Below are 22220 nucleotides of genomic sequence, written 5' to 3' on the forward strand. Positions count from 1 at the left end.
TCAAAGTATCTGTGTCATCTGCTCTTCTGTCTGTTTGCTTTGCTGTGAGAGACCGCCGAGAGGCAGCGATGACAAAAGTTCAAACAATTTTAAAACACACTTATTTGCTTCTTTTTTTTTTTCTGGCCATGAGACCGCACACATCCGATGTCTGTGTCGTAAACATAAAGATTTGCACGTGTTCATGTCTCTGACAGTAAAATAGAAAACTCGCATGCATATTGGCACCCTGAGAAAGTTATAGGTTGCTGTAATTGTTCTTCTCCTTACTGACCATGAAGTGATCCTTTCCTAACGTTCCCATAGTAAAGACTTACTTGACGGCCACCCACCTTTATTTGTTGATCCATTTCAGCATTTTTGATTTGTATTTTTTTAACCTGTGTGAGAAAATGACACGATCAACGAGTGGACGATCTCCCCTCGCTGCCTCCACCTGTGTCAGTGCAGCAGAGGTTTAAGCTCCGCCCACAGTGAGACACAGAGATCAGAGGACAGAAACAGTGACTGAGGCTGAGCTGGAAACAAACAGCTGCTCACAAATTAGGTCAATAACAGAAATACAATATTTTTCAGCTGGACTGCAACAGAGGGGGCGGAGCTATAAAGAGAGTAGGTCACTGAGAGAGTTGGAGATCAAAGTTACACTGCAAATTTTCAAATTCAAAGCCTTCCAGTTTCACACAGGATCCAGCCACATACCAGGTTTTAGACCAACCAGACCAGTTTGGCCACACAAGAGTTGTCTGCACTGCAGTAGGCGTTTAGGGAACATCTGTGTAAAAACAGACTTTAAAAACTCCAATCTTATCCTTTTAATTATTGAATTGGTCTGTCGATGTGTTCTTAGCTTACAAATTATAATATTTCATTTACTTTGCTGACTCTAAAGCTGCCTAGTACACACTTTTTTTCATCTGTAAATTAAATTTCCACCCAAACATTTCACTTTCTCTTTAAGTTGTGTCGCCTTAAGGAATACATCTTTTGGGGGAACGTACTGAACTCGATCACGTCCTCAAACGATGCAAAGAAGAAGAAAAAAACGGCTTACCCACATCCTGACAGCACTGACATGAAATTAACAACATCTTGTAAAATCATTTTTGGAAACTCTCGACATAAAACAGTAGTTAAAATTCGGTGTCTCTAAGAACCAAAGTGTTTGATATCAGTGTGATCTATCCTGCTAATGACTGAATGTTGAAGATCTCTGTGAATTTCTTTCTTTCTTTCTTTTCCACCATGACTTAATTACACAGACAGACTTAATCATTCCTCATGTCCGGCGGCACTGATGCTAATTAGTTTCTCCGTGCACACACACACACACACACACACACACACACACACACACACACACACACACACACACACACACACGAGCACAAAGCCAAAGACACGGCGCATATTTACACTTTTACACATGCTCACGTGCACGCAATGACACGACTGAGTGTCTCCCTGCAACATTTTTCTCATTAGGATCTCTGTCCTGTCAGTGGAGGCTCGGTGAATAATTTATAGATATCGGAGAGAAGATAGTTGAAGGAGGAACGTGTGCGTGCGAAAAAAAAAGTCTCTGGTGTGAGTTTTTAAGCCGCCACGAATCACAAGAGTTTTTCTGTCAATACTGTTCACGAGCTGAGACCTCCAGTTCATTGAAACCAACAGGCCACCTACACACACACACACAAAAACACACACACACACACACGCACACACACACACACACACACACACACACACACACATGGGATGATCACATGCTTGATGTGTATGCTTACATACACATCCGGACCTTACCTTCCTTCCTATAAAAATCACATTAAATATACTACAATTTATTTTTCCAAATACTCGTTGATATGTTTTTTTATTAATTGAGATTATTGATTATGTTCAATGTTTTATTTTTATTTCTACATTAATTTTCAAGCTCGTGGTTTCAGCTACAAATTAATGAGGTAAACGCATCCTATTTCACGCTTGAACTCACATCGACTTATTCAGAGTTTAATCAGGAAGATAAACACTTTCTTTATTTCAATAAGAACCATGGATGCCTAAACCGTTACCCTAAAGGACGTAAATCATGCTTTAGCTGCTGAAGGGGATCTTATAGCTTCATATACGTCAGTAAAAGTGTGTAAGTGATATTATAAGAGCAGATATTGAAAGGTTAAGGAGTGACATTCATTAATGACAGTGACATTTGGCTGCCACAATCGTGGAGTTATCGGCCTTTTTAATATATTTGATGAAGTGACCTTGAGTCTCTTTGAAGCACCAGAATTTTGCAAAATTGCAAATTCACGCAAGATATTGCAAAGATTGCTTGAATTTGCCTCAATTATTGGAGGGGCTGTCCAATAGCTGCTCCACTGATTAAAAGAAAGCGTCCACTTTGCAGCAAGCGGCTTCTAAAGCTTTCAGCACTTTGCTTTGCTCAAGCCGATTGCTGCATTCACGTGTTTTCAATTCAGAGACGACACTCAGGTGGCCTCAAACCTCGTTTCATCGTCAGAACTCCCGCCCTTTTTTATCTCGGTTAAATTGTTGAATTATTGCAGCACGTATCCCGTCAAACATGCACGACTTGAGCTTTCCAACAATGTCGGTCTGTGTGACGAAGCGTCGTAATCATCGTTCCTCTCTGCATTTATCTCCACGTTCATCTCCACTCCGGCGACTCTTCACTGAATTACGTCTGAAGTCTGTTGGACAAAACATTTTCGTCTAATCCGGTTTTTGAAACCACAGCTGACTTCTGCACTGTGTGCAGCATAGAGATGACATGACATCCCACTTTGTACGTAAAATTTAAAAAAATGCATGGTTACCCAACAGCTAAGCTTCACATGAATTGCAGGGGCGTATGTCCTGAGTTTGAGTCCCTGATTTGGACCCCTGGACACCTGAAGGCATCAGAATAAGGCAGATATGTATATTCTGATGCGTTATTGTATTGCAATTTCAGCAATGGAATTCACATTGAGCCGACCATCTTAGAAGTAGCTCGGTGTGGGCACCTCTGGTCTAATGTAATATTCACTATACGTGAATGTAGTGGCCATCCCATACAAAGCATAAACTACCCAGGAGGTCCGGCTATGTGCAGCATGCAGAAACAAATTAGTTGCTTTACACATCCTAATACAAATGAAGTGCACATACACATGTTGAAACACATTGATATACAGTACAGATTTATACAGACACACACACACACACACACACACACACACGCACACACACACACACACACGCACACACACACACACACACACACACACACACACACACACACACACACACACACACACACACTCACTGCTTGGACCGGGCCTGTGACTATGACAAGCCCTGCTGTCTGCTGCACTCCTCTCCCAGGCTTTGGGAGAGGATGGGGAGGAATGCAAAAGAAAGCAGGAGAAGCCAAGCATACAGTTCCTCCGTGGGGGGCGGGAGGGTGGGGGTGGGGGCGGGGGGGGCTTAAAGTGAGGGAGGAGGGGTGGATGCTGCTCTCCACACTACACAACTCTCTTTCTCTCTTCCTCTCCCAGCATCCTCTTCCTCAGTCTGCAGAGACCCCATGTGTGTGTCAGCCAAGCAGCGGAGCATCCCTTCTGTCTATTTTACCTTTTCTTGTTGTTCCTCCTGCTGTCTTTTCTCTCACTCCTCTTTTCCCCGTTTCTTCTTTTATTTTGTGTTTCATTTCATTACGTTGAAGCATAATTTTCTTTAACAGAGAGGAGACATTTAGGGGTCCAAAGTGTGCCGTATTAAATATGTGGAGGTGAGAGGAGGAAGTGTTTTAAGAGGTCTATCGTTTTAAAATCAACACTAACTTAAGATTGAAAAGGACCAAATTGTAAATAAAGCTTGAGTGGTCCCAGAGAGAGAGAGAGAGAGAGAGAGAGAGAGAGAGAGAGAGAGAGAGAGAGTGTATGTGTGTGTGTGTGTGTGTGTGTGTGTGTGTGTGTGTGTGTGTCTGTTTACTGTTTAACTTCTCCACAGCAGGTGTCAGCTGAAGAAGGAGGCTCAGAGGCGGAGACAGAGAGGAAGAAGGCAATTACTGTTGTGGGGCGTTTGGTTTTGTTTGTGGAAGCAGCATTGTGTGGCCTTCTGCTAATGAGGCCCAGCAAGCTCATTAATAATGAATTGGGAAAAAGGTGACACAGCGACTGTGTGTGTGTGCGTGCGTGCATGCGTGTGTGTGTGTGTGTGTGTGTGTGTGTGTGTGTGTGTGTGTGTGTGTGTGTGTGTGTGTGTGTGTGTGTGTGTGTGTGTGTTGGTGGGGTCATCTCACCAAAGGGTGTTGACATTCTCTCTGATAGGACCCCAGACTGAATGTGGTGTCACAGCACTGTTTGATATTGATCTGGCCACACACACACACACACACACACACACACACACACACACACACACACACATACATACATACATTCCACCTCCTTGTAGCTATTTTGTCTGTGTTCATGTCAACTGGTTTCGGACTCACCTTCTGTATTGACTTACCTTAGAAGGTGTAAACTCGTAGTTTCTACTTATTTTCTTTATTCACGAAATCCAATTTCAACTTTATTCACAAAATTTTGACTTTCTTCACGACAAATGTAGATTTGTGTCGACGTAGACTTGTACTTATTTTCTACACCATGTTTTGCAGTAATTTTTGATTCTGTGACCCTGAATCATTAAAATGTCCTTCCTGTGATGTATCAACACTTTTCCAGCTGACCTCTATTGTGTCCTTTTTTTTTTTTTTAGCAGCTTTGTGTAGCTTCCCTCCTCACGCCGGGTTGGTGTGAAGAGAAGAGGGATCTGGGCTGGATCTTGTACGAGAGCTGACCACCGTGATAACAACACACACTGTTACACACTCACCTGGGCTGTGTTGACACCGGACTGCCTCTGTGTGTGTGTGTGTGTGTGTGTGTGTGTGTGTGTGTGTGTGTGTGTGTGTGTGTGTGTGTGTGTGTGTGTGTGTGTGTTTTAGCTGGGTGTGTGTGTCTGTGTTGAGAGAGAGAGAATTATTACTCCCCTCACTTTGCTGTCCAAACGAAGCCCCCTTAGATTCCTGCAGACTAACACCTCCCCAAGGAGGGAGGATCAGACCGTCTGCAAGAGGAATGAATCTCTCTGTGTGTGTGTGTGTGTGTGTGTGTGTGTGTGTGTGTGTGTGTGTGTGTGTGTGTGTGTGTGTGTGTGTGTGTGTGTGAGACCCAGTTTGCATGGACCAAAGGACCAGAGACGACTGACGACTACCCGTCCATTACATCTCCTCGCCTCTCTTTGCACTTTGCTCTTCTTTGTTGCTCTCCGTCTTCATTGTGAACACGGCCTGATCCGTCCATTTCTCCTTTTAGTCTCTCTGTGTACCATCTGACTGTTAATAGCCTCACGGTGTCAACACTCGCAGTCTTCTCCCTGACTGTTGGCTTTTTTCTCCCTCCTTCCCTTTAAAAAGGTGAATACTTTTCAGCATCCTGCTTTTGTCTATGTAGCTGTCTGCTTTTGACACGTTCTTTCTCCCGGTGCTTCATAAACCTTTTCTCTCCCGTCTCGTCTTCTCTTCCTCTCGGTGACTTGAATATACAGTCTTATTTATTTTTTAAAACACACTGGTATGTTTCCCCTCCAGCCATTTAGCGTCTCTCTCTTTCTCTCGTTTGTGTCCAGCAGGCGGGAGCGAGGACATTCTTCTCCTCGCTTCATTTCTTGGATCAGACTAATGGACAGACGGATATTTCAGGCACATTTAAATCTGGATATTTTCTGAGTCTATAGTGTGAGCTTGGTTGGTCTCCCGTCGAGTAGCTTTACGCGACCTGAGCTTCTTCTTCTCCGTCCGTCTCTGTGTCTCTGTGTTTGTCTCGGCAGCCTGTCCCTCTGGGGCGGGGCGGGGTGGAGGAGAGCCCAGAGGACCACGGCAGTCCTCGTTTGTCTATTTCCATCCCCCTCCTCCCGCCCCCCCTCACCCCACCTTACACCCGGCCCCTCACTGACGACGCAGGCGGCCCCCTGGTACCACGACTGACCCCTTCAGTCAGCTCTCATCAGCTGGATTGGCAGCTGTCAATCAAACGTCTGGGCTTCGGCGGAACAGGGGGAAGCATTGACAGGCAGTTGCAGTGTGTGTGTGTGTGTGTGTGTGTGTGTGTGTGAGTGTGTGTATGTGTGTGTGTGTGTGTGTGTGTGTGTGTGTGAGTGTGTGTATGTGTGTGTGTGTGTGTGTTTGTGTGTGTGTGTGTGTGTGTGTGTTTACACTCATCAACAATGTGCGTCTTTAATATCAAAGTCATCAAACTCAACTCAAAATGGAGATTCAGGACTCGTTATTGTGGAAAATTCTGCTGAAACAAACTAAATAATCTTCTTTTTTTTTTAATTACTCAGACAGTGCAAAAACCTACTGAACTGAATTGTGTTTGTTTAAACGATACACCAACAGTCATTAAAGTCAGCGAGGTGAGTTTTGAGCTCAGCTGCTGTGTTCGTTTAAAACGTGTTGGCGGCTCGAGCAGCGAACAATCCTCTTCCTCTCTTTTGTTTGTGTGGGAGAGCAACAGACGCGTCCGTTGTTTATTCCTGTCATTATTCTCCGCTGGCACCAAACCGCTAATGACATAGCATTCAGATCAAACCCCTTTATTTATGGCAGCCAGGTTGGAGCTCAAGTCGGGTTGTGCAACAGGAGTACATGAAGTAATGGCTGAAATGTGTGACCCTGAAGTGTATTGTAGGAGGGAAAACAAATCAAATTCTCTTCTAGATTGTCACAGATTGTTGAAATGTTAAATGCCTCACACATCTTTATGATGAAGAATCGGGGGTTCATTAAGGGATGTTCTCTCCTTCAGGTTTTTTGGTTGAGAAGCTCTCAAAGGATCTACAAATCCTCTACAGTACATGTTGGATACCTATGAGTCACATTACATTAAATCTGACCTCGTTAGTGTCTCAGTAAAGATACTGGCATGCAGCACGTCGCCGAGGATTGTGAAATAATGTACAACAATGCTCTAATGAATTTCATCTGGCCGCTCATAAGATCTGAGATGGGTCACGTGTTACTGACACATCTGCTCAGACCATCTTTCTCACATCACACCTGAGTACTGGTAATACTGGCAACCACCAGGTCTGAATAGATACAAAGGGAATTGTTTCTATTTGCCTAAATTCAAATGTTTTCTCTACGTGTTGCTATGTTTCATCCAAACCAATATTTCACTTGTAAATCAGCATCTGGTACGGCTCCAGCAATTCATCATGACTCGTAATGACAGTCTTATTATCTGTAAGGCAGTACAATTAGGACTGTGATTTATATGGCTGCAAATTAACATATCAATAAGCCTTATAGGAAATGTCTCATTAATTAGTCCTCCCTTAATTGGCCCTAAATGCCATTAGTGTGCGTGTGTTAACCACGAGTTCATTAATAACATAAGTGTGCGCCCCGGATCTGCACGGCCGAGCTAAGATTAGTGTAACTGTTGTCTGTTCAACTGTTGCGTGACACAGTGTGTGTGTGTGTGTGTGTGTGTGTGTGTGTGTGTGTGTGTGTGTGTGTGTGTGTGTGTGTGTGTTTGTAAAGTGTGTGTAAAGTGTGTGTAAAGTGTGTGTGAGAATGCTATGACATCCATGCCCATACTAATGCTTTAGGCTGGTTCTGCTTTGACCAATGGCGCCTGGCATTTGGAGGGGGTGCGTCTGGAGGTGCGGTGTGTGGGGGAAGGGGGAGAGGGGGTGAGGATGAGGTTTGAACCTCCCACTGGTGCTGATGAAGACGAATGAGCTAACAAGACATGACGGAATTGCTTTTGCAAAGAGGGGGGCTGTAGTTGTGCAGTGATATTGCGTTCAGGGTGACTAAAGGGGGTGAGAGTGAGGGCGGGGAGGGGGGGGGGGGCAGCTTGATTTATTGTTTCTACCTCCCCTCCCTTCTTATCCAGCGAGACCCTTTGGTGTTTAATTACAGCCCACAGCCTCCTCATCCATGTCCTTATTAGAGGAGTCATACCCCACATCACACATCCATGGCAGCAGAGGACAACAGTATATATGAGTGAGAGCCGGAGGGGCGCGGACAGTCCCCCAAAATGTCACGGCCTTGTTGGTTTTGCATTCCATTAGCACCTTATGGCCAGGAAAACAGGGAAGAAACACAGGGATGGGGGAGAGTAATGAAACAGGGGAACTGAAGGTCAAAGGAGGATGTAGGAAAGAAAAAAAATAGATGTGGATGGATGAAATCGAGGAGAGGCGGTGAAAAAACAGACTGATTAAGATGTACATAATGGGAAAGAGGGAATGGGGGTAACAAATGTAGAAATGGAGTGATCCTGGGAGAGAGGAGGAGGGGTAAAGACGTGTTAAATGGTGTGGGAGCCCTGACGGTGAGGTGGAGTCCCACGTGGTCCAACCTGATGAATTCATAAAACCTTTGGAGGGAAGAGGAGGGAAGGAAAATATTGAGAAAAGGTAGAAAAAATGGGGCGAATCTGAGCGGCCGTAGAAGAAAAAAGCTGCAGCGGAATACACACTCAATGCTGCGCAGGCCAATTACAGATAGTCTGTTATAGAATTAATAATCTGGCAGCACAACACTGCACCAACAAGTGGACAAATAGCTCTACATTAGCAATTCTTTGCAGAGAAAAGTCGAGGAAAGGGAGGGCAGCACAATTTATCACGGAATTGCTATCCGCTCTCTGAAATATCAGCCTATTAAAACATTCATTGAGCTGATTAAACTGCAATAAAATCTAACAAAATTTCCACTGACACTTTCAGTGTATGATTTATTAGGCCGAGGCTTCGCATGTGCTTCTCCTGCACCGAGAAACACGGCGACATGAAAGATCAGATGCTGCTGCCACCTCTTGGCTGACTGAGAGCTGGAGGGGAAGTTCATTCATTTTCTTTATACTATTTTTAATTGACAGAGGAAGAAAGTATAATATTTATGTTTAAATAGAGCAAAGTGTTGATGTAAAAATGGCCTTTTGCCTGATTTTATTAAAATAGTTTTTATTATTTTATTAATGCCAGGTCCGTTAAAAACTATGTATGCTTTGCAACATGAGTACATTTTCAGACTAAACCTCTAATTCAGTGTCAATATTTTAAAGGACAAGGAAAGAAAGTACAGTATTTATGTTTAAACAGAGCAAAATGTTGATATAAAAAAGGCCTTTTGCCTCATTATTTGATTATTATCTAACTGATTTTATTTGTATAAAAACTACATTTCCAGACTAAAACTGCACAATATTTTCAAAAAAAACATTGTCTGAGGTGCAATTTCATTTTGTTACATCATTTAAGTAATTTTTTTAATCACATATTTGCTTTGTTATATAGTTCAGCAAAGATAGAAAACAGCAGAGCAGGGCTGCAACAAACAATTATTTTTCATATTTTCCAATAATCTACTACTTTCCATAAGATGTTATAAAATACTGAACCCAACAGCCTGAGCAGACATGCTAAAAGACATGTTTTTAATGATTCGAGCATTAAAATTATGGCTAATTTTCAGAGAATTGATTAGTTGATTAATGCGCTGATAATTTCAGTATAACAGGTGTCCCAGTTTGGATTCAGGCACCAAAAAAACAAAACTTTCAGCGGCAACTATCTGTTTTAAAGTGGCTCTGTCATTAAATGTGGAATGAAACGTAATAGTTTAATTTAGCTGCAAATTTTTTATAAATAACAGAAAACAGGAAGTCATGGTGTAAAAAAAAAAAAAAGCAAAAACAGAGGTGTAATTATGATAAAAGTGAATGTAATATGATGGCTAACAAACAGCTTCATTTTTCTAAATGTCAAACCAGTTTCTTTATGCAAATTAAACTGTATATATATATATATATATATATATATACACATGGAAATCGGTGCAATCTATGTCAACTGTGTTAAATGTCATTATTTAACAATCACATTCCCTTAGACACGACGTGATCTCATTACGTGCAGGATGTTTGAGGTAATTGGAGACGGCCAGGGGTCAGACTGGAACAATATCCAGTCCACATTTCATTGCATTAGCTGCGCTGGAAGTGTTTTGTGTTGAACTGGTGTTGTAGTGATCCGTGTGGTTTATTACAGGTGCTGTGAGTGTTAACAGTGTCCGGGGAAGACAGGAGCGGGGATTACCTGGAAATGGTGCTATTGATCGTGGAGGGAGGGGGAGAAGGGGGGGGGGGGTGCGTGGCTGCATGTCACTCAAGATGGTGCACAAAGAGCTGGAGCTCAACAGGCGCCACGGGACACGCGTGTTTATGACACGCAGCCTTTTGTCCACAGTGATGGATGCGATGTTCACAGGTCGTCCTGCTGGTCTTAAAGGAGGAGCTGCAGAGTTACGACCTTCACACATGGCACCAGATGATGAAGCACAACAATAGGAAACCATTTAGTTTCAAAGCTCTTTCCAACTAGTGTGATGCACGAGCTTGTTTGTGTGTCCCTGTGGCATAAATCTATCTCTGTGAGGACCACTTTGAGTTTGATAAATAGTTGAAAAATAAATGATTTTTGTTTAAGATGAGGGCTACTGTTAAACTGCATGTTGCTGTAATGGTTAAAATGAAGGGTAAAATGGGTGTCTTGTGTGTGTGTGTGTGTGTGTGTGTGTGTGTGTGTGTGTGTGTGTGTGTGTGTGTGTGTGTGTGTGTGTGTGTGTGTGTGTGTGTGTGTGTGTGTGTGAGTGAGAGTGTGTGTGTGAGTGTGAGTGTGTGTGAGTGAGTGTCTGTCAGTGTGTGTGTGTGCTTTCACATTGTCAAGCTCTCTGCGTTTCACTATTGTAATCTCAATCTCTTCTGGTATGAGAGTGGTGTCGGTCACACTGCAGCTCGCTGTCTGCCGGCTGTCTGTGGTTAAAAAAACGTTGAACCCACTTTACCTGATGCGACCGTACTGTCATACACACTGAGTCTGGAGACAGACAGTAAAAGGAGCTTATTAACTGTTTAAATCAAGTTTGTCAAGTTAATATAAACTGTAGGATCAGTGAGGCTGGGCTGTTCTGTTTCCTTTAAGTCCTGTTAGAGTTAAGAAATCTTCATTTATTAAAGTAATTTTCCAGCAATATAAGGCACCATAATGAATTAAAATATGTCTGTAGGCAATAATTTTATGTAACTATCATCTGTCTAATAGTTTTCCTCTAAAAGTAAAGCTTGAAGTGGGAAAAAAGTGCTCTCATAAAAATATTACATTCTGAATTTCTACAGTGAATAAAAATACTAAGATACTAAAGATATTATTGATGTCCACAACATACATGTATTTAATCAAAGGTATAACTCTTAATTATTAGAATAACAAGACAAAGTCAAAACCAATGGCTGGACCATGCTTGAAACATTATGGGGCTTTTACTTTGAAACATGGGCTTTTAATTTGAAATAGATACAGGAAGTCATAGAAGCACTACAATTTCTTTTGGAGGACAAACAGCACCGAGAAGAGTTTGTATCAACGGCGCCCTCTTGTGGTTTTCACCACGTCCGTCATGGAAATTAATTTATTTTTGGATGTTAAGGTAGTATATTGTAATTCTAGTCATATAGCATTTGTCCTCATAATTAAGATATTATCCCACGTCTGAGGAAAACGTTGATCTTCCCTAAGACCTCATGTGACTTCACATTTCCTGCATCACGTTAGTTTGCTAATTTGTTAGCACGTGTGGCTTCCATGCGCACAAACTGCCACATCAGAAAACTGAAAACCTTTTGTGATAAACTTGATATTATCATTTTACAGTATTAAACAGTATTTTTTTCAGTTTTTTTCTGCAGATGATGCTGACCTCAGATGGTCCCGGACGCCGGCGGGTCGTATCTGATTACCCGGCGTGCTTTAACAATGAAGGCCGTCACTCCACAATGAAGAAATGATATCAAAGCTATTAATACAGATCGGCTCTGGAGGGGTTTCCCGGGGCCAGTGGCTCCGTGAGGATGTGGTACCCGGCCGGCCTCACGGCCCAGTGGCTGCTCGCCGTCTCCCTGCTGGTCTGTTTGCTGCTCTGGCTCAGAAAGAAAGGTCAAGGTATACAAAGCGGCATGGATATGTTGCATTATGGTGTGTTTGTGGCGGTTGTTTGCTTCAGTTTGGGCTACTTTTTAATGTTAATTGGATTTTTGTGGCTGCAGCGTTGTTTTGGGGTAAACTGTCATGCGTTTCCAGGTCGTAAATACAAAAGCCTGACATGGTTTGACAAGTTCAGTTGTAGGGATGACTGTGCAGTTTCATAGTAATGGTGGTGAAGAAGGAGAGGGGCTCCTTTTATAGATATCTATTTAAAGGCCACTTCGATGAGCTGCCTGCAACAGATGAGCCGAAGCCTCTCACGGTTGTTTCATTGACTCTTTCCATCTTTAATCAATTTACACATGCATCAATATCACTAACTGACACCACCCACTTTGTGCTTTTATTTGATTTATTTGGCGGTGTTAGAGTTTCATGTGTTTGTTTGTTTTTTGCACATATACAAGATACAGTAGGAACACCTGCAATACCTCCAATCAGAGACAGGCTTGATACATGCTTTTGTCTTCTTGATTACAGCAAAAGCTTTGTTTATCAGATGTATTTTATTTTATTTTTGATACTATCCACAAACAGACAAGCATTATTAGAATCCCTGTTTTGTAAGATACAAATATAAATCTCTATCATGAGTCACAGGAGCTGAAAACATGGCTGCTGATACAACCAAGTTCAGTTTAGTTTCATTTATGTTTCACAAACCTACAAGCATACACAAACTGAATATATTTTTCATCCCTACAATATCATTATCAATGCATTTGGTCCAAAATATGGGCCAATTTAACATAAATGACAGATCATGTCTTTCATTTTGAGTATTTGATTGATTAATTATATATATTTTAGTCATGTTACAACCGTCCCAGTGTACCATGGTACAGTTGTAACAGTGGAACGACAGTATTTAAAATCAATTTTGCAACCGGTACATATTTCATAAAACCACTGACATATTTAGTTTAAGTGGTCAACACATTGAAGTTTGTAACTTTACAAATTTGCTAATTCAGTGTAAATGCTTTTGGATTTATCGGGAACAATTGACAAATAGTGTTACAACTGTCCCTGGTCTCCATAATATAATTCAGTACAACGTAAGACATAATAAAGTGTTATGTTTTCTGGTACTTAAATGACTTCCATAGAGAGCAGACCTCCTCCAGACACACACACACACACACACACACACACACACACACACACACACACACACACACACACACACACATTGAGTTGTAGTCCATTGCTGTATCTGATTACTGATCTGATTCAGGATTCCAGACGTGAAGACCAGACTAACAAGATGTAATGTGTCTGCTGCTGGAAGAGGAGTCAATTAGAAATGTTGGAGAGTGGCTGACAGTTTCTTCACAAGGGTGTCGAGGGTTAAAACTTCGCTGTGTACAACAATTACAAACGAGTACAAATTGCTGTGTGAGTTATTGGCTTTGAGCCATCGATGCAGAATACCCAGCGGTGCTGTCGGCGCTGTATTGAACTGGACATGTCTGATGGGCTGAACTCACAGGAGGCTGTTTTTGTCAAATAAATAACGAAACAGAAATATATTTACGTGCTTTCCTTTCTTTTTTTTCTCCTCTCAGTATTCATATCTAAGTGTTGAGCGTATCAGCTGCAGCTCGTAGCACAAGACGAGATAAGGCCAGTGGGAGGAACCTGCAGAGCGCAGATAGAGGAAGCGGGCACAAATGCTGTGAAAACAATTAAATGGGATGATGCTGGAGCGGGTCGTCTTTTTGTAGAGAGGGTCTGTCGTGTGAGTGCACTTCAGAGCGAGTTGTGTATCATTAAAACTGACGAGTCAAACTGAGGCTGCATCACAGTTTGGGTAACGTGGTGTCGTTCTCCCTCCGCAGGAGGTGATGACCTCTCTGCACCCGAGTGTGAAAGCAAGACGTCTTCACGTTCGGACTCAGCGGGAGATGATGGTAAGACCGACTGTGAATTCAGTAGAAGACAGTCAACTACCCGTTTTAGAGGGTTCCTCGTGGGTAGAAACATTAAAAGCATCAACACATCGAGCAGAAGAAACACACCAGGAAAAGACGATTAAAAATGATTAAAACATTAAAATTTAAATTAAAGAAAACAACAAGTTACAGTGAAAGACATCAAATACAGAAATAACAAACATTAGATCAACTTTACCACACTGTAATCAATAACAGTGTATATTTGCTGCTGTACAGATAATGATTTGTACCAGTTATTGTCAAAGCAGATTTTAATATTTAATATTGTACCCTAATAGCAACAACACTGACTCACAGCGGATGTTAGTGGGATTTGTTTTTATGTGCACATAAAACATGCGATACAGAAAACCTTACACATGACACCTCTAAATAACAAGTGCGAAGGTTGTTTTTAAATGGAGAGTCCAGTCACAAACAATCATAAAATATAACTGTTATTAGTATTTATGGCAAAAAACACCCCAAAAACCTCCATAAGAAGGACAAGAACTGAGATAGGGACACAGTAATGTAGCATGAGGAAAATATGAAACATAATAGAAGATTTTTCTCTTTTTAATTTTTAATTCAGCAAATGTTTTAATGGCACGGCTATAAATAGTCTGTGTTCATTTAAAACTGCACATAAATGTGGAGAAATTCAAGAGCAAAAGTGAAGCTCAAGTATTTCAGTAAGATGAGAACAAACATAAATCCTGAGATAAACATAGAAGAATTTAAATCAAGAATTTAAATCGAATATAAAGATTGTCCAGACTTCAATACAATCCTGAACCTGTAGAAAACTGCTTTTCTCTCATACATCTTGAAATGGGAAAAAAAATTGTGCACGTGCAAAGCAGATATCATTATCAACATATTAATTTGCATGTTGTATAATTAAACTTTATGTAGATTTCTGATGATATTTGTGAAAAATATATCCACTGATTTATTGTTTTAAAACAATAAAATCTGAAAAATTACAAAAGTGACAGCAGTGTGTGTGTATGTGTGTGTGTGTGGGGGGGGGTTAATATCTTCAATGGGCACTGTACACTTGTACACTTGTGTGTGTGTGTGTGTGTGTGTGTGTGTGTGTGTGTGTGTGTGTGTGTGTGTGTGTGTGTGTCTGAATGCAGGTATGTGTGCCTCCATGTCTGCCAAGAGGATAGTTAAGCTGTGGCGCCTTTGCAACTGCTCTTACTTTCCATAGCAGTCGGGCTGAGTCAGAGGTGAGAGGGTCCTTCTGCTCCACAGTCACAGCAGGGTCGCAGCGCTTTTTACACTCAGGGCCAATTTCTCTCAGCCCGTTTCAGCTCCAGAACCAGAACCAGGACAATGGCACCACCGGTTCACACTGACGCCAACAAGTTGGGAGCGGGTCGGGCGATCGCCGTGCTGACGTCCGGAGGTGACGCCCAGGGTGAGTGGATGGTTTCAGGGTTCGAGGCATGCACAGCTGCTGTGTGTTGAAAGGATCTGGTGTGTGAATTCACTATTTCGTGACCCTGCAGCAGTGTTTAATGTCAAATAAAGACAAACTTGAGATGCAAGGAGAGTAAAGAAAAGTCCAAAGTGGAACTCTTGAGTCCAGCCACTTCTTTACAGCCACATTCAATCATGTTTGCAGCTCCTTTTTAAATCAAATCAAACTACTCGTAATATTTTTATTACTCATAATCACTGATGATTTCCCGGCTAGCCGTCTACTCATGGAGCTAACTTATTTAAAAGGACGGCAAGAATTACTTCACCAGGAGTTGACGGTCCTCTGACCTTTAACTTGATGAGGAATATGTGCACCGTGACCTTTGGCAGGTGTCACTGACCCCATGCAACACTGTAGTCTCAGTATACGACACAGCGATCGTCTGTCTGAACATTACAAAACCTTAAGATTAAAGTAAATATAAACCCGGCCACCTCTTACCTTTCTTCTTTTATATAATCTTCTTTAAAGTCCAGGTTTCTTCGTCTTTCTCTTCCACCTCTGCAGAGCTGTGTCTGTTATGGGGGCTAATTTTAGAGCCATGACCTTTCTGTCGTGTGTTTGTAAAGTGGACAGGTCGAGCCAGAGCGGCCGTCCCGCTCTTCCTCTCAGTAAGTGGAGATGCTCTTGGCGCCCTCACAGTTAATCTATCCGCATCTTGTCCTTTAAGTAACCTATCAAAACACCCCAGCTCAGGTTACCACGCTAACTCTCAGACATCTGCACAGTCTGACGTTTACAGCTGACAGCAATGAACTCAAAAAGCTCATATAAGTTCATAAAATATGTCAAAGTGCAAAAACTCCCGAGCACAGTCACAACAGTTGTCATTTATATGAATGAATATGCTCACACCAACACATTCCCACGCTGTGTTTCTGCAGGTATGAACGCAGCGGTGAGGGCCGCGGTTCGAGTCGGACTGTACACTGGAGCCAAGGTGTATTTTGTCCATGAGGTAAATGATGCGTTTATATTTCTTTTATTTGATATATATGTATAAAAGTGCTATTTTGGCTGTCCAACACTCAAAAACCTGAAAGATATTTTTTTTAACAATATCATAAACAGCAACAAACACTCCTTTGGCTTCTGATCAGCAAAACTTTTGAAAGACTGAAAAAGCTGCCAAAGTAAAAAATATGCCTGTATTATTAAGACCACAGCTTCTTCCTGAGTCCTTTAGAAGGAGGTGATGTTGTTGTTGTTGTTGTTGTTGTTGTTTGTCCTCAGGGTTACCAAGGTCTGGTGGATGGAGGAGACAACATCCGCCCTGCGACTTGGGAGAGTGTGTCGATGATGCTCCAGCTGGTGAGAGCAAACGCGAGGAAGCTGAAACGTGTTTATCTGCTTGTTTATTATCTCTGCTGAGTGAAATCAGCTGGTCACACAGTACAGCACTGTCGGTCAAGTGGTCAGTTAAATGCCAAGGTTCATTAAATAGCAGGACTTAATGAACTTCAGACAGGAGTTCTTGAGTTTCATCTCACTCCCCTCCGTCTCCTCATCTGCCTCCTCCTCGCCTGACACCAGGGCGGGACTGTGATCGGAAGCGCCCGCTGTCAGGACTTCCGCACCAAGGAGGGCCGCACCAAGGCCGCCTGCAACCTAGTCAAGCTGGGCATCACCAACCTGTGTGTGATCGGAGGCGACGGCAGTCTGACGGGCGCCAACCAGTTCAGGACGGAGTGGGGCGAGCTGCTGGTAGACCTGGTGAAAGCTGGTGAGAGGCGCGACCCCACAGTGCTCCGTCTCCAGCTGCACGACGTACATGTGAAGCTGCTATGAAACACGCCATGGTGCGGTCAGCGTGTGGGTACCTGAGGCTGTTGTCTTCTTCACGTGTGCTCAGGAAAGATCACGCAAAATGAAGCCAAGAGCTCCTCCCACCTCAATATTGTCGGCATGGTGGGCTCCATTGACAACGACTTCTGCGGCACTGACATGACCATCGGCACCGACTCCGCCTTGCATCGGATCATCGAGATAGTGGACGCCATCACCACCACCGCACAGAGGTACTGTATGAATTATACATCTGGAAGATGGACAGAGAAATCGACTGATGGCTAACTGTTGATTTTCATGAAACACTGTGTTGTTCTGCAGTCACCAGAGGACCTTCATCCTGGAGGTGATGGGCAGACACTGTGGGTGAGTACAGCTGGTGTGTGCCAATGTGGAAGTGCCTTAAACTGCAATACCACCGAGTGCCACTGCTATGAAACACGCCGTGGTGCGGTCAGCGCCTTGGTGAGGTCAGCTCCAAAAAAACGTTCAGACTCTCATTCAACTTCTCATGAAATACAAACTCAAAATCTTTTTTCCACCAGATATCTCGGTGTTGTTAGCTAAAGTCACTCCTTCTCATTAGTTTTCTGGAGGTCCATCTGAAAATAATCTACACAAGTCTACTCTAAACCCGCCGCCTGCAGGTATCTGGCTCTGGTGACAGCTCTGGCCTGCGGCGCTGACTGGGTGTTCATCCCTGAGATGCCCCCAGATGACGGATGGGAGGAGCATCTCTGCAGAAGACTGACAGATGTAAAATGTGTTTCTCTCACATTCATCTGACTTCAAAAACACAAAGTGAATGTTGATCTTAAAGTTTCACTCTGTCTCTCGTAGCAACGAGGCCGCGGCTCCCGTTTGAATATCATCATTGTTGCAGAGGGAGCGATCGATCGCAGCGGTAAAGCGATCACCTGTGATGACATCAAACAGGTCGGTTCTGTAACATAACAGCACATATAGGCTCCGTTCATGTCCGGCAGACCGCTCACACACTGTCTGTCTGCCCAGTTGGTATCAAAGAAACTGAGCTTCGACACCCGCACCACCATCCTGGGCCATGTGCAGAGAGGAGGAACCCCCTCCGCCTTCGATAGGATCCTGGTAACACCTCAATAAATGTATATAATGGTTATAATTACTCACAGGTTGATCTTATTTTTATTAATGCCTCTCCTGCTCTTTCGTTTTGTCATAACTCAGGCGAGCAGGATGGGCATAGAGTCAGTCATGGCTCTACTGGAGGCCACTCCGGACACGCCGGCATGTGTGGTCAGCTTGTCTGGAAACATGGCCGTCCGGCTGCCTCTCATGGAGTGTGTGCAAGTGGTGAATCAATCCTAAAGATATACACACAACAAATCATACACAGGCTCTTCACAGGTGCGTTTATGTGTGATAATCTATATATGGCCTAATTTTTTTCTTTTCTTTACCAGACTAAAGATGTCACGACAGCGATGGCCGAGGGGCGGTTCGAAGATGCCGTGAAGCTCAGGGGAAAGTGAGGCATGCACCTTATTGTTGTCCATCTGAAATTCTTCATGTGTCGTGGTGAGTTTCACACGTCGGTACGTTTTTGTGATGTTTGACCGCAGGAGCTTTGAGAACAACTGGAACACTTACAAAATGCTGGCCCATGTGCACCGCCCAGATGTGAAGGTCAGGAAGCACATTTTGTTACAGATTAATTGTCTCTCTGTTATTACAGCTCACTGGAAAATATATTGTATGTGTCATGACCAGCGTAACATCAACATCGCCATACTAAACGTGGGCGCTCCGTGCGCTGGGATGAACGCTGCCGTCCGTTCAGCTGTCAGGGTCGGGCTCCTCCAGGGTCACCAGATGTTGGCAGTGCACGACAGCTTCGACGGCTTGGCCCACGGCATGGTAAAGTTTTTACACACACATAACCAAGAGAGGCCGTTTACTGTTAACCAGCTTTACCATGACAACGCACGACCTGTACATATGTTAGAGCTCACACTCTGTCCCTGCACAGATTGAGCCCATTGGTTGGTCTGAAGTGGGGGGATGGACCGGGAAGGGGGGCTCCGTGCTGGGCACTAAGAGGTGAAGCGTTTCCACAGACATCTCTGTTGACCAGTGAAGTCGTAGTCAATGTTTTTAAGTGTGTGTTGACTTGAATAAACACAGGATATAATCTCCTATAATGTGTTTTTCCTGTTATGAAGGTCCCTGCCACAAGACTTCATGGAGGAGATCAGTCTGAGCATCACAAAGTTTAACATTCATGCTATTATTATTATTGGAGGCTTTGAGGTGAGCAGCATTACGGACACTTTGATAACGTTGCTGGTAAACTGCTATACAACGCCGTTTCCAAAAAAGACTTTGACAACGTGCAAGTTGATCTGTGATAATATTCACAACACTCATGTGAAAGTTATTGAAAGTCACTCGTTACTCCGTTTTCCTCCCACCAGGCGTTCGTAGGAGGTCTGCAGATGGTGCAAGCCAGAGAGAAGTATGAGGAACTGTGCATTCCTATCGTCGTTGTTCCCGCTACCGTGTCCAACAACGTTCCTGGATCTGACTTCAGTATCGGCGCTGACACCGCCCTCAACACCATCACCATGGTAGAGTTCACTCAGAAACACAAGACGATCCCGAAATAACGGCGACTACATTAGCCTCCTGTCATGCGTCTACGTTTTTCAGACATGTGACAGGATCAAACAATCCGCCGCTGGAACCAAGAGAAGAGTGTTCATTGTCGAGACGATGGGAGGATACTGCGGCTACCTGGCGACCATGGCTGGACTGGCATCTGGAGCTGACGCTGCCTACATTTATGAAGAGCATTTCAACATTCATGACCTGGAGGTCTGCCTGTCTTTTTATGAATGTAAAAAAAAAAAGAGAATCAGAGAGATGCTTTTTAAACTTTTAGTTGACCTGATAGTTGGTTTGTTTGTAGGTGAATGTGGAACATCTGGTGGAGAAGATGAAGACCACGGTGAAGAGAGGACTCATTCTCAGGTTTGAATGGGCAATCGTCCTCTTTTTAATAATATAATCACCTTTACACTGTTCCCTGTCATATGCCATCTGTTCTTCTACTTTTGTTTTAGAAATGAAAGGTGCAATGCAAACTACACCACTGACTTCATCTTCAACCTGTACTCAGAGGAGGGGAAGGGTGTGTTTGACTGCAGAAAGAACGTACTTGGACATATGCAGCAGGTGTGAAACTCAATGCAGATCTTCAGTTTTTTGTGCACAGACTCATTATTTACAGCCAATTCAATACCCTAAACAAAATCAAATCTATTCTTTATTTTTAGGGTGGAACTCCCAGTCCCTTCGACAGGAACTTTGGCACAAAGATGGGCATCAAGTCCGTCCTCTGGTTGACTGACAAGCTGAAGGAATGCTACAGACACGGTGAGGACTTGACGTCACTCAAAGCACAAAATGCTGCATTGACTTCTGCCGTTCTGACCCTCAGTGCTCCCTCTGCTAATGTGTCTTCTGTTTTTTAAACTCAAACATCTTCAGGTCGCATCTTTGCCAACTCTCCGGATTCAGCCTGTGTGTTGGGCATGAAGAAGAGATCTCTGGTTTTCACGGCTCTGGAGGAACTTAAAGATCAGACGGACTTCGAGTGAGTCATCAGTTCAATTATTTGAGTATATTTTCTAGTTTTACCCAAGTATTTAAGTTAATTTAAAGCTTTGAGCAATATTTTTGAAACCTTAAGACTCTTAAGTCGAGGGCTGCTAATACCATTTGTTCTGCTTAATAATCAACACTGCCTCTTAGCAAGAAGCTTTCTGCTCATTCTTTTTCTCAATTGGACACAATGAAAGAAAACCATTCACTATATTCATATATTTATTTACAAAAAATTGTTTGCAAAATGATAAAGATGTGAATTAAATTGAATGATAAAGCAAGAATACTAAACCAACACTAAAACATAAGTAAATATTGCCTTTCAGTCATTTGCCCGTGTAGGTCTGGTTGCTGTTAAAAGCAGACTCAGAGTTTTTCTGCCCTCTAGTGGTCGGAAATTTCTTAACTCCAATATCTTACATCAAGAATTTTACTTCACTGGCCTTGATAAGTTGAGATCTTGTTGTCCTCTTTTCATTAATGATTGTTTCCCTCTTCAGACATCGTATTCCAAAGACGCAGTGGTGGCTCAGCATGAGGCCCATCTTGAAAATCCTGGCCAAGTATGAGATCAACCTGGAAACCTGTGAAAAGGCTGCCTTGGAACACGTCATCAAGAAGAGAGTGTTGGGTCCTCAGTAGCCTTCTCTGATTATTTTAGGACTCGATGTGACCTGACTGTCTTCTTTTAAAGCACTTTGTAAACTGTGTCAGGAGAGTGCAATATTAATAAAGATACTAAAATAAAAACTCACTCAAAAATTGCACTTGATTGTTTTCACAGAAAACAGTTACACCAAAAATAATACAAGGTTTTTAAGTTAACTGAACTGATCAAGACTTTTTCAGTGTGTGTGTGGTACTTTGAAATGGTTGATGTGTCTGATTAGATGAGGCCAGCCTCAGCCATACCCTCTATATAACGGAAAAAACAAGCGATGCAGCTAAACTGAGAAAAAGAGCTGCGGAAAATACGGACAACATAAGCATCTGCTAATTAAAGCCATCGTACATTTAATTTTTCCTCCTCTTGTCCTCTCCTGTTCCCTGCCCATTTCTTATATAATCTATGGGCATAAGATTTATAATGATTAAAACTATGTACGAAAGTGAAAAGTCTTCTATTCAGTAAAGGAAATCAGAAAACCAAGCTGATTTTAGAATCAACATGAAAACAGTTTGTGCACTTTGATTGTTACTAATAATTATAATAATGTAGTACAACTAGGAGA

The 22220-nt window shown here is 42.8% G+C and overlaps 1 protein-coding gene and 1 long non-coding RNA gene across 2 annotated transcripts; one reads left to right on the forward strand and one right to left on the reverse strand.

The window, feature by feature from the left end:
* Positions 1 to 12486: 12486 nt before the first annotated feature.
* Positions 12487 to 16062, reverse strand: LOC138201478 (uncharacterized). The gene is made up of 3 exons (XR_011178489.1): positions 15997 to 16062; positions 15271 to 15528; positions 12487 to 14046 (listed from the first exon to the last, which is right to left on the reverse strand). It is a non-coding gene; the product is annotated as an uncharacterized lncRNA (long non-coding RNA).
* Positions 15208 to 21750, forward strand: pfkmb (phosphofructokinase, muscle b). The gene is given in 24 exon segments (XM_069155003.1): positions 15208 to 15246; positions 15248 to 15279; positions 15281 to 15489; positions 16440 to 16513; positions 16789 to 16866; positions 17089 to 17278; positions 17408 to 17573; positions 17665 to 17709; positions 17991 to 18099; positions 18184 to 18279; positions 18358 to 18450; positions 18550 to 18675; positions 18786 to 18850; positions 18945 to 19008; positions 19093 to 19239; positions 19352 to 19422; positions 19545 to 19632; positions 19797 to 19949; positions 20032 to 20196; positions 20291 to 20352; positions 20445 to 20556; positions 20658 to 20757; positions 20872 to 20977; positions 21489 to 21750. Coding segments are annotated over 24 exon segments (2532 nt in total). The 3' UTR covers positions 21631 to 21750.
* Positions 21751 to 22220: the final 470 nt, after the last annotated feature.

This window comes from Embiotoca jacksoni, unplaced genomic scaffold (assembly GCF_022577435.1).
Source record: "Embiotoca jacksoni isolate LCO1_2020_lvr unplaced genomic scaffold, fEmbJac1.0.p SCAF_1, whole genome shotgun sequence".
In the NCBI taxonomy this organism is placed as follows: Eukaryota; Metazoa; Chordata; class Actinopteri; family Embiotocidae; genus Embiotoca; species Embiotoca jacksoni.